This window comes from Mirounga leonina, unplaced genomic scaffold (genome assembly GCF_011800145.1).
Source record: "Mirounga leonina isolate KUSES-001 unplaced genomic scaffold, KU_Mleo_1.0 Mir_101664, whole genome shotgun sequence".
NCBI classification, from domain to species: Eukaryota; Metazoa; Chordata; class Mammalia; order Carnivora; family Phocidae; genus Mirounga; species Mirounga leonina.
Window position 1 is genome coordinate 20293747 of NW_023270175.1, and position 12957 is coordinate 20306703.

The 12957-nt window shown below is 42.0% G+C and overlaps 1 protein-coding gene across 2 annotated transcripts in view; it reads right to left on the reverse strand.

The window, feature by feature from the left end:
* Nucleotides 1-4226: 4226 nt before the first annotated feature.
* The window catches only part of ZDHHC9 (zinc finger DHHC-type palmitoyltransferase 9), a 33694-nt gene continuing 24963 nt past the window's right edge, over nt 4227-12957 (reverse strand). The window contains exons 8-10 of one of the 2 annotated variants that reach the window (XM_035008459.1): nt 12625-12728; nt 11899-11995; nt 4227-7832 (exon numbers count right to left, since the gene is read on the reverse strand). In XM_035008459.1, coding sequence (XP_034864350.1) covers nt 7716-7832; nt 11899-11995; nt 12625-12728 — 318 coding nt within the window. In that variant the 3' untranslated portion in view covers nt 4227-7715. The remainder of the gene's footprint in view (nt 7833-11898; nt 11996-12624; nt 12729-12957) is intronic. The other variant, XM_035008450.1, reaches the window with a different exon arrangement.

Genomic DNA, 12957 nt, shown 5'->3' on the forward strand with positions numbered 1-12957 from the left:
AAATGTATCAAGCCAACACACTACACACCCTAAACGTACACAATGTTATATGTTAATAATATCTCAATAAAAAACTAATTAAAAAAATAAAAATTAAATTTAAAAAAGAATAATGATCTAATAATATTCTTCCTCTTTGGGTTGTTAGAGATACAAATGAGATCATGCATATAAAGTTCCTGGCCCAAGGTAACAATAAATGGTGGCCTTCTGACTCTCTTATAACCTCCAGGGTACTGAGCTCAAGAATGGGCACAAAAGTCATGTCCAAATGTGCTTGTCTGCAGCCTAACTGCTACAGCCTAGAGACAAACTGATAACCAAGCTCCCAGAGAGGCTGGTGATGGAGAGAAAGACCACCTGAGGAGTGGGGGGAAGCCCTGGACCTGCCCCATTCACAATAGGATGATCAGCCCTGAAAGTTACACTTAATTCAGGCAATTCCCTTGGACATCCACGGGCTACCAGAAGGAAGAGGATATAGGCCAGATTCAAGAAGAAAGAATTAGAGCCCAGCCAGCTCCTCCCCAATTCAAGGTTAGGATCAACTTCCTCCTCCCTGGCTCATCAGGGAAGCAGCTGGCGGAATCAGCACATCCCACTGGAATGAACTTGCTCTCCCTATTTCTCACAAGCTTCCCTTAGACTTCCCCAGGTAGGTTCAGATCAGCTCCCCTAAAACCTCGCAATGAAGGCTGTCAACTCCACAAATTCTCTCTCCTACACGCCAAACCCTATAGCAGTGTAGTTCATCACTGGCCCCAGCCGTGGCTTCCAGCTCTCACTCATAAAGACCCCCATACCCAGGTCTTTCGCATAAGTGGAGGCCGTGGTGGGGCCAGCCAAGACCAAGGGCATTAAAACAAAAGCTAAAAGACGGTTTTAAAAGGAAAAAAGGGCACTGATCACTGTTGTCTCAGTAAGGTCCAACACCTTCCCCCCACCTAAGTCAGGAAATTCAGGATGAAGTATGAGGTTTCCCAGCTGGGGAAAAGAAGTGGCTCTCCCACCTCTCCTTCACAATAGAGGCTACCTTAGCTTCTCACACAACGTTGGCCACATTCTATATTATTCAGCCAACAACACAATCAAGTGGGAAGGAACTGCCTCCCTTCTAGACTCAGCCAAGACTCCTCCTCCAGGAAGGCCCTAAATAAATGGAATTCTATAGCACTTGATATGTAGGCTTCACCTTTTCCTACAACTTCACAGTTACCAATATAGCATTTGTATACCATTGCCTCTGGGACCTGCCAGGGATAGCGTCAGAAGGAGCCCAGGGCAATGGCCCTCACAAAGGGACAGCCAACTTAACTGTGGGAACCAGGCAAGGCAACTTCCTGACTTTCTGTGCTAAAGAAACCCCACCATCAGTTCAACCTAAGTGCAGGGATCTGGAGAAATATTTAAGAGATTTAAGTTTAAAACAAAAACCCAACAACCACCCCCATATCAGATTGACTACATATAGTTAGCTCTCTATATGCCTAAAATGGAAAGATCATTGGCAAGATTAATCCAAAATGGTAAAAAAAAAAAAAAAAAAAAAAATCCTAAAATCATTGCTGGTTCTTAACTCACAAGAGAATGGGATCAGCAATGCAATTTCTCCTAAAGTTAACCCTAGCACACAGTCAGTTTTCAATAAGTACTTACTGAATGTCAAATAAATGAATAGGCTCTCAAGTAGACATTTGGAGTTATTCAAACCTCTTTATCTGTCTGCACCTGGGTTATGCCAGAAAGCTGTCTGGACTGGGAGTCAGGATATCTGGGTTCTGGTCTCGGCTCTACCAGTAACTGTCTATGTGACCTCAGGTTAAGTCACAGTATTTAATTTGGTGAGAGAGCAAGAGCAAATGCAAGCATGTTCCTTTCAGCAACATCATTTAACAGAGCCCCGGTTGTATGACAATCACCCTGTCTCTAATTTGGCACAAAACTACAACCCTTTAGCCACACTGGAACAACCAGATAGCTGAAGATGGGCAGTGGCTGACAGAAAAGGCAATGAGAGGGGCTCCTGAAGAAAGTGAACGGGCATGGAATGTCAGGGAGGTAATTCTACACCATGTTCCCAACATTGTAAAACCACTTCTAAATCAAGGCCCCCTCATTTCCTGCCCTGTGGTAGAGTGTGAGCTCCAAGCTCTCATTTACTAATCGAGTAGAAAACCCCCCAGCACCAGAAGAAAAAGAAAGGGCTTGGCCAGCCAATTCACAGAATACAAATGGCAAGAAACATAAGGCAGATGGGAGGCACAAAAAATGTTTGACCTCATTATTAACAAAAGAAATAGAAATGAAGTGACAACGAGATACCAGTTTACAACTATCAAATTACCAAATGCTTAAATGAGATGTGTTGAAGGAGGCTCTCCGATACACTGCTGGCAGGACTAACAGTGACAGGCTTTTTGTAAAGCCATATTTATCAAAAGCCTTTAAAAGAGTACTCCATTTGACTCTTGTGATTCCACTTCTAGGAATCTATCCTAAGGAAATAATCACAGATATACCTATATATAAAGAAGTTCATCACAACAGGATTTATAATAATGAAAAATGAAACTCCTACATGGCTGACAATAGGGGGTTATGTATATGTTATGGAATCATTAAGTATTTTCAAATGATTTCTAATGATATGGAAAATGCTAAGTAAAAAAAAAAAAAGCAGGATTACAAACTCTATAGTTGAATTCCAGTTACGTTTAAAAATATGCATGCACACGGGGGCACCTGGCTGGCTCAGTCAGTAGAGCATGCGACTCGATCTCATGGTTGTAAGTTTGAGCCCCATGTTGGGGGTAGAAGACTAGAAGGAAATACACCAAAACATTAACAGTTATTGTATCTTGGTGATGAGTTTATGGGTAATTTTTAAAATTATCTTACTTTCCCAATTTTCAACAATGAGCATGTGTTGCTTTTAAAATTAAAAAGCACATTAAGGGTATGAGGGGAGGGGGATGTTTGTTTATTTTCTGAGTTTTCCGAATATTTAGAGGCAGAAAGGGACCTCTGATATAATATAGTGGTTCTCAACCCTATCAGCCCCAATCCTCCCTTGGTAGCTACAATATTTTGTGATGCACCCTTTGCCATCCTGAAACGACTTTCATAGGTAAGATAACCTGCTATTTATATACATAATTTCCAGAATAGTAATGTAATATACTAATTATAATATAAAGGAGAAAAAAAGGAAGTTTGTTTATGAGAGAATATATATTTCAATATGCAAATGCCTGGGCAAGACTACACTAAAAGATATAATAAAGCACTCAGAGGCTTCCACTTACATATGTAGATCCACTGTGAATGCAATTGCTACAAAGAAAGACAAATACAGGTACATTGCACTGGCAACTTAAAAATCCATGAATGACACTGCGTTGGTGACTTGATTTTCGAAAGTCACAACTCTTGGTAAAGTTCTGAACCAAATAAAATACCATCTTCCCTCAATTTACACAGTTGTTGCAGTCCTGGAAATTCAGTGTATATATTGAAATTGTACAAACAGGGGCACCTGGGTGGCTCAGTCAGTTAAGTGTCCAACTCTTGATTTCAGCTCAGGTCATGATCTTAGGATAGTGAGATCCAGTCCCCCACTCAGCGGGGAGTCTGCTTGAGATTCTCTCCCTCTCCCTCTGCCCCTCCCCCTGCTCGCTCGCTCTCTCTCTCAAATAAATAAATCTTTAAAAAAAAAATTGTAAAAACATATTTTGTGTTGATTTGTAAAATAATTAGGCCAAGCTACTTACACTAGGTTTTCCCACTTACATTGATGTCCTATAGGATATTTGAAAATTTACAGATACAGATTTCTAGTTCCCATTCCCACTTCATATTTATCCAAAACACGAAATTCATAATGACTCCCTCTTTTGTGAGTTGGGCTTGCATCCTTTAAAACTAATGACATTCACAGTTTTAGCCTTTGATACTATTTCTAAAACCCATTGCCTAAGAATAGCAAGTGATTCCTAGAATGCATTCTTTTTTAAAAAAGATTTATTTATTTGAAAGAGAGCACGCATGTAGGGGGCGGACAGAGGGAGAAAGAGAATCTCAAGCAGACCCCTTGCTGAGGGCACAGCCCAACACGGGGCTCGATCCCACGACCCTGAGATCATGACCTGAGCCAAAACCAAGAGTCAGATGCTCAACCAACTGAGCCACCCAAGCACCCCTAGAATGTATTCTTTTGGAATTATTGAAAGCATTGCTCTTCTTTAGTAGCACCAAGCACAAGGACAAATTGTCAGTTTTTTGAAACCATTTACTGTGATCCCTTGGTGATTTTCCCTAGCCTGGCCCCATCCTCAGAAGTAAAATGAACAGAGCTGGAAGAAAAGGACTAACAGGGCTAGACCATGGGGAGAGAGGGGGTGCTAGGTTGCTAGGTTACCACTTGAGCCAATCTAAGCAGTCCCAGAGGAGTACCAGATACAGGACAGGTCCCTCTCCCTGCTCCACTAGGCTGAGGGCTCTCTCAAAGGAAGGGGGTCAAAAGGTGGGGGAGGGGCTGGTCACACACTAGGCACAAGTAAAGAAGTGAGGCAGAAGCACAAAGAAACAGACATCCCTGTATTTCTAAAACCATTCAAGTCTCCTTCATTAATTGGTTTCACCCCAAAAAGAAAGATTTCTTTATTAAGAAATACCAGAGAGTGAAAAACCTATCACACATACACATTTGTAGGTTCACACAAAAGTGCAGAGATTTACATATTAAACTGCATTTAAGTTAGAAAATAGATTTAAAAACAAAATACTTTTTTCCCCAACAAGGTAAAGAGATTTGGTCAGTAGGAAAAGGGACCTTAAGGGTAAAGGCAGGAAGGACAGGGCAGGAAGAATGGAATTTAGCTGCTATAGGATTAGAACCTACATCTACCACTGGGAAAAAAAATGCAAAGGGGGAGATGATGCTCTCCACTAGGGCAAAGAGGGCCCCGGAGCCAAACGGACATGAAGAAGTGGTCCCAAATAGCCAAATCCCACCACTCCAAAGGGGTTTTGGATCCATGCCAGCCACCCTGGCCTGGGGAAGTGGGGTGCATAGGAAACTTAAGGGTTGGAGAGGAAGGGGAGAGGTGGAAAGAATGTTAGCCATTGAAAAGAGTGAACAATTTAAGGCCTATTCCCCCGGGAAGGACCAATTCTTCAGTCTCCTCTCTGATCTGTAACTCAGACTAGGGACAGTCCCAGCTGGTGCACAGTATGAATGGGACAGATCTTCAGGCCAAGGCCTTAAATACAGACGATTTATAAAGGAAAAGAAAGAGGACAGGGAGTATATGAAAAAAGCAGAAACTTTTAAAAAACTGATTTCACACTAGAGATAAGGGATTTCCAGGTTTACCCTTCATCTCAGAAAGAGAAAGCTTCTCTGACAGACCTCAGGGTCAGCAGAAGAGTGGTTGAGGTTAAGTTGAGTGAGGAGAGAAATCTGTCATAACCCAAGAGAAAAGATGGGCTGAGACAGGGTAGGCTGAGAACTGACTAAAAAGGGGTTCATCTGAGTGTCAGGTTAACTGGAAAAACCTAGTAACTTCCAAACTCTCGAGGCTTGGCCTCATTTTGTACTAACTAAAATCTAACTACAAGGATAAATCTGAGAGATCCAGAAAAAGAATGGGAAAGTAGAAGCAGATAGGAGAGGAATCTGAGTCAGTCAGAGCCAGTCTCCCCACTCCCCTTAAGGATTGCTACACTCAAACCCTGCTACAAGGAAAATAGGAAGACATATGGAAAAATCTAGAAGCAGCTAAATTTCATTAATTTTAATTAACTGGGGAGGGTGAGATAGTTATTGGTAAGGAGTCTTGACTTTAGACCATTTAAAAAGAAATATATACCATCGCTTGTAAAAGATCACTAACAAAATATTTCCAAGAGGGGGCCCTGATGAGCCTGCTTTAATAACTAAGACTCATTTGCAATTAACAGCATCCCTCTGCATAAAAACAATATCCTAATAAAGAACATTTTCTCTTAAGTAAATATAACCCCCTCCGACCCTCCCAATCTTGCTAACACTGTATATTGCCTTGAAAGTCCTTTTTTCATAGCCCAGAATCAGGTAAACGTCAGCCCAGAATGTGATATAGATCAGTGGAGAGTTTGGGAGCTATCTCTCCAACTCAAGGGCCCCCTAGGAAATGGGAGTATGGGTAGTAACAAGCAACCCCTTCAACCCCCACCCCCAGCCCCCCACACAAAGACATTCACAACCTCATGGTGGTTCTTGAAATGGAAGGGGGAAGGAGGAGGCAGGCAGTTTGCATTAGACACAGTTTAATCACCTTCAAATAGATTAAAAGTTCTGGTTTACACTTCCCCCCCCTCCCCGTAAGTCATCCAGACAGGACCCTGGCTTAGAAAGAGAAAAACACAGGTGCTTTAGGAAATATAGCCACATATAATACATAAATCTTCTTCCCTGAAATAGAGCAGGTCCTGAGCAGAGCTGACTGGGGGCCACGGCCCACCCCCAGGGTGAAGTGGCTCTGGGACTCTGCCGGTGGAAGTGCTGGAAGAGCGGGGCTTGGACAAAGCCCCTGTGTGGTTACCAAGCCCGAGGTGGGCCAAGGCCTTGGAGTGGGTTTACCCGGGAGGGCAGCAGTGCTGGGCTTTCCCTCCTCACTCAGCCGAGGCCTAATGGAAGTACTGGTTATTCTTTTTTTTTTCTTCTTTGAGGGGACATAGGGGGAGAGGAGAGGAGAGGAGAGCCTCTCTGTGCCTTGGTTTCCCCACTTGTGCATTCAGGGCCTGTACAGGCCTCACACAGGGAGTCTGAGGGGGTAGTGTTTAAGTGAGCACTCAGGCTTCCTCTGAGGAAAAGGAACCACCAAAGTGCAGACTTTTATTACTGCCATTCCTGCTCCTAGTGGGAGCAGGAGTCAAAAGGAAAACAAAAGGGGCTAACGAGAAAGGAGAGATGAGACAAAGAGTGCGAGGGGCCATGCCGTTGGCATCTCATCAATTCTTACTAAGAATGGCACAGGTATTAAAAAGTTTCTGGACAGTCTACAAGAAATGTGAATTGTTATCTCTACGGTAACTACTTACATATATCTAACTGGAAAAGAGTGGGGCTTGGGTGTTAAGAGTGGGCAGGGGACAAAGGAGAAGCTACATGAATAAATACAAGTGGAAGTTACCTGCCCCGTTCCTGAAAGGATTTGCTGGCAATGTTGGCACTTTGTAGCCAGGAGAATCCTCCAAGCCCACTCTTCAATTCTGAAGGCCCCAAGAATCCAGTTAGGATTCCCCGGCCAGGGTTCTCTGTGACTGCCTCTGGACTCAGGACATGCAGCAGCTTGAGAGGATTTGAACCAGTCTCAAGAACCGTTAACCCCAGAATTGGAATAATGACCCCAAGCAGGAGAGCTGGGATCTGGAGAAAAGAGAAGGGAGTCCAAGGAGACTCCGTGTCTGAGGCCATGGAAAGCCAGTGCCAGGGCCTAAGAGACCCATTTGTCCAGTTACCAGAGGTGACTGACATCTTCTGTGACTGCCTTGAGTCCAGAAATTAAAAAAAGCTTGCAGCAAGAAAATGCCAGTGTGCAGTTGGGTGAATAAAGACAAAGGAAAACAGTAAAAGGGACAGCTCACTTGCTCTCTGTCTCAGGTTTATCTTCTCCCCTTAAATCTCTCACAGCCCTAATTAAACACAAACAAAAGTCTCTTCCATAGATAGGCTACTTCTCAGCTTCAGTCACCTCCTGTGGTGGCTCTGGGGGCTCTGGGGGTGGCATCTCTTCAGGAGTGCTGGTGTCCTCTGGCATCTCATTTGGGCTCAGATGTTCTGTTGGGGCCTGAGAAGGAAAACAAATCAAATTCAATGCAAAGCTCTCCCTTAAAATCCAAATGGAGATAATACACAGACACTGAACTCTTCTTCTGAACCCATCAACCACACTGATGCTACAGATATGCAGCCCCTGACACCACACTCGGAACCAAGACTGAACTACAGTCTTCTCAACAGAATGCAACTGAAGTGTGAGTTCTATTCTTCACTGTTGTGGACAGATGTTTCCCTTATTATTCAAAATAAAAATAAAATGGACCATAAATAATTACACAGAAACCCCACCTTCACAACAGAATGCTATAACATAACTTGTCTAACAAGGCCTGATCCAGTGGTTCTCAATCTTTTTTTTTCTCTTAACACACAGCTCACTAGAACAGCGATTCTAAACCAAACAGGGTGGGGTGGCAAAATCTTCAGATGGTATATGTGGTTGGAAAATGCCCCGAGTGATTCTAAAATACTATCCTTCCCTACATTCAACTTAGCATCACTAACCTAGATTGTTATGATTTTTTTTTAAAGATTTTATTTATTTATTTGAGAGGGAGAGAAAGCAAGCATGAGCAGGGGAGGGGAGGGGCAGAGGCAGAGGGAGAAGCAGACTCCGCACCGAGCAGGGAGCCCAACGCGGGGCTCGATCCCAGAACCCCGGGACCATGACCTGAGCCGAAGGCAGATGCCCAATGACTGAGCCACCCAGGCGCCCCTAGATTGTTATGATTTAACGTCAGATTCATCAGAAAAATGATATTAAAATGATGATAATAATATATAAACAAGAGTTTGCTTTACTTCAAAAAAAGAAAATTCAAAATTTAGGAAAGGCAAAGTAGAGAACAACTGACTTTACAGAAATCATTCACTTTTTTAAAAGTAGGATTCTATTTGAAAAGAAAGTTCAAATCTACTAAAAATCTATTAGAATAAACAAGTTCAGCAAGGTTTCAAGATACAAGATCAGTATACAAAAATCAACTGAATTTCTATATACTCCCAATGTACAATCCAAAAATGTAATTAGGAAAATAATTTCATTTGCAATAATATCAAAAAGAATAAAATACTTACGAATAAATGTAACAAAAGAAGTAAAAAACTTATACTCCGGGGGCACCTGATTGGCTCAGTTGGAGAAGCATGTGACTCTTGATCTTGAGTCATGAGTCTGAGCCCCACGATGGGTGTAGAGATTACTTAAATAAATAAAACTTAAAAAAAAAACCAAAAACTTATACTAGGGGCGCCTGGGTTGTTCAGTTGGTTAAGCGTCTGACTCTTAATTTCAGCTCAGGTCATGATCTCAGGGTCAAAAGATGAAGCCCCGCATTGGTTCTGTGCTCAGCAAAGAGTCTGCTTGAGATTCTCTCTCCCTCTTCCTCTGCCCCTCCCCCTGCTCACGTGTGCACCCTCTAAATAAATAAAATTAAAAAAAACTTATACTCTGAAAAATACATTAAAGAAGACCTAAACAAATGAAGACAGCCCATGTTAATAGTTCAGAAGATTTAATCTTGTTAGAAAGACAATACTCCAAAAATTGATCTATAGATTCAATGCAATCCCCATCAAAATTCCAGTTGGCTTCTTTGCAAACAGACAAGCTGATCCCAAGATGCATAGGGACATTCAAGGGACCCAGAACAGCCAAAACAATTGAATAAATAAAGAATAAATTTGTACTACTCACACTTCCTAATTTCAAAACTTACTACAACACTACAATAACCAAGACGGTGTGATACTGGCACAAGAATAGAGATCCTGATCAATGAAATAAGATTGAGGGTCCAGAAACAAACTCTTGCATTTACAGTCAATTGATTTTTTATTTATTTATTTATTCATTAACAGAGAGAGATAGCAAGAGCAGGAACACAAGCAGGGGGAGTGAGAGAGAGAGAAGCAGGCTTCCTGCTGAGCAGGGAGCCCGATGTGGGGCTCGATCCCAGGACCCTGGGATCATGACCTGAGCTTAAGGCAGACACTTAATGACTGAGCCACCTAGGTGCCCTACAGTCAACTGATTCTTGACAAGGGTGCCAAGACAATTCAATGGGGAAAAAATCGTCTTTTCAACAAAGGGTACTGAGACAACTGGATATCCACATGCAAAAGAAAGAATTTGAACCCCCTACCTCACACCATATATACAAATTAGTTCAAAATGGATCAAAGATCTAAACATAAGAGCTAAAACTATAAAATTCTTAGAAAAAACAGAGGCATAAGTCTTCGTGACCTTGGATTAGACAATGGTTTATTAGATCTGACAACAAAAGCCCAAGAAACAAAAGAAAAAAATAGATACATTGGACTACATCAAAATTTAAACTTTTGTGCTTTAAAGGACACCATCAAGAAAGTGAAAAGACAACCCACAGAATGGGAGAAAATATTTACAAATCATATATCTGATAAGGGACTAACACAGAGAATATATAAAGAATTCTTGGTACTCAACAATTAAAAAAAAAAAATCAAATTGCCCAATTTAAAAATAGATAAAGGATCTGAATAGACACTTCTCCAAAGAAGATATACAAATGGCCAATAAGCTCATGACAAAATGCTCAACATCATTAGGGAAATGCAAATTGTAACCGTAACCATAATGAGATACCACTACATTACCCACTAGGATGGCTAGAACCAAAATGTCAAATAATAATGACAAGTGTTGCCAAGAATGTGGAGAAACTGACACCCTCATACACTCCTGGTGGGGGATGTAGAAGGGTTGCAGGTACTTTGGAAAACAGTCCACCAGGTACTCAAAAGGTTAAACATAGAGTTATTATATGACCTAGTGATTTCACTCCTGGGTATACAGCCAAGACAAATGAATGCATATGTGTCTACGCAAAAACTTGCACAGGCAAGTTCATTGCTGCATTATTCATAATAATCAAAAAGTGCAAAGAACCCAAATGGCTATCAGTGGAGGAATATATACATAAAATGTGGTACTATCCATATAAGGGAATATTATTCGGCCATATAAAGGAATGAAGTACTGCTACATGAGACAACATGGATGAACCTTGAAAATATTATGTCAAATAACAGAAGCCAGTCATAAATGACCACACATGATATGATTCCATTTATAAGGAATGTACAGAAGAGGAAAATCTATAGCAAAAGAAAGTAGATTAATAGTTGCCTAAGGATGGGGTTGGGGGAACTAGGAAGAAAGAGAGAGTGACTGCTGATGGGTACAGGGGTTTGGTGAGGGATCATGAAAATGTTTTTAAAACTGATTGTTGTGATGATTGCACAAATCTGTGAATATACTACAAACCAGTGAATTGTACATTTTAAATAGGGATTTTATAATGTGTGAATTATAGCTCAATAAAGCTATTATTAAAAAAAAAAAAAAAGAAATGTCAAGGGGTGCCTGGGTGGCTCAGTTGGTTAAGCGTCTGCCTTCGGCTCAGGTCATGATCTCAGGGTCCTGGGATTGAGCCCCGCATCGGGCTCCCTGCTCAGTGGGAAGTCTCCTCCCTCTGCTCCTCTCCTTGTTCATGCTCTCTCTCTCAAATAAATAAATGAATAAAATCTTTAAAAATTGTCAAATAGTAACTTTTTAGGAACATGCTTTGTAAAGTATATCCTGAGCAAGACAGCTGGGAGATTTTCCACAACATCTGCATATGCTAGGGAGGAAGCCCCCTTCCACCAAGGTAACCCCTCCATTAATTCTAACCCACTGTCCTGACCCCTATCTTTGCTCTGATAGCATTTTATGCTTCCCTCCTCAAGGCACTTTTCATAACATTGAGCAATGGCCTGTATTCTTGTCTCTCATCCCCACTAGACAACGAGCTCCTTGAGAGCAGGGACATTGTTTGCCTTGTTCACTGGCATATCCCTAGCACCTAGCACAGTGACTGTGCTTAATCTACCTCAAGGGCACAAAGATCTGAAGACAATGTCAGGGCAGAAGCAGAGACAGAGAAGCTGGAACGACTGGACATGAAATTGCCTAATTATATCTCAAAGGTGTAAATTTAGCCTACACCTTCTATCACTGACTCAGCCATTACATCAGGAATACTTACTGGGCTCTGTGGTAAAAGGCTGCTACTGGTCTCTTGAGTACTGGGAGGTCGACTTCCACTTTCCTCCAGTGGCAAAATACCCCTTCGGTCCAGCACACTGAAAGAGAGAGGACTGTTAATAAAGCATTTTGTATTCACCCCTCCACCCACCCACCCCCAGAACCTCATTGTGTGTACTAGAAAACATAAACCTGACCTTTAGAAGCCTAGTGTTTCCTAACACATGTCTCCTGTCTTCCATTCAGTTTTTTCTTCCACAGACCAGGGAACACCACATTAAGCAGGGAACAAACAAATGAAATAAGAATGAAAGGTCATCCCTTCAAAACAACTAGCCTGTGGTCTGTGGTCTGTGTAGATATGGCACCAAGGGATAATCCCCAGGAAGACCCATTTGACCCCAAAAGGCCACATTCAGAAGAATGCATCAAGGGCTCCTGGGGGGCTCAGGCAGTTGAGCATCCAACTCTTGATTTTGGCTCAGGTCATGATCTCAGGGTCCTGGGATTGAGCCCCCATGTCAGGCTCCCCGCTCAGTGGGGAATCTGCTTCAGGATTCTCTCTCTCTACCTCTCCCTCTACCCCTCTCCTACCCCGCTCTTGCTTTCTCTCTCCAATTTAAAAAAAAAAAAAAAGAAAAAGAAAAAGAATGCATCAGGCCAGGTAATAGGATCAGGTTGAATTGCTTGTCCCAAGAATCCCAGTATCTTCTAGTCCTCTGAGTACCTGGGGGGCAAGGGGCCACACAGCACTTCACAGCAGTTCTTCACAATGTTGCCATGGCTATAGGGATTCTGGACACGATTCTTCCCTGTCCATGAGCCTTTGATCTGCAAGATAAAAGCCAAGGCTTATAGTAAAAATTATGTTGCAGAAATACTTGCAGCATGGAAAGATGAAAAGCTCTGGAGATGGATAGTGGTGATGGTAGCACAACAACATGAATGTACTTCCTGCCACTGAATTCTACATTTAAACATAGCTAAGATGGTACATTTTATATTATGTATATTTTACCACAACAGGAAAAAAAGAAATACCTGCCTAGCCATGGAAAAA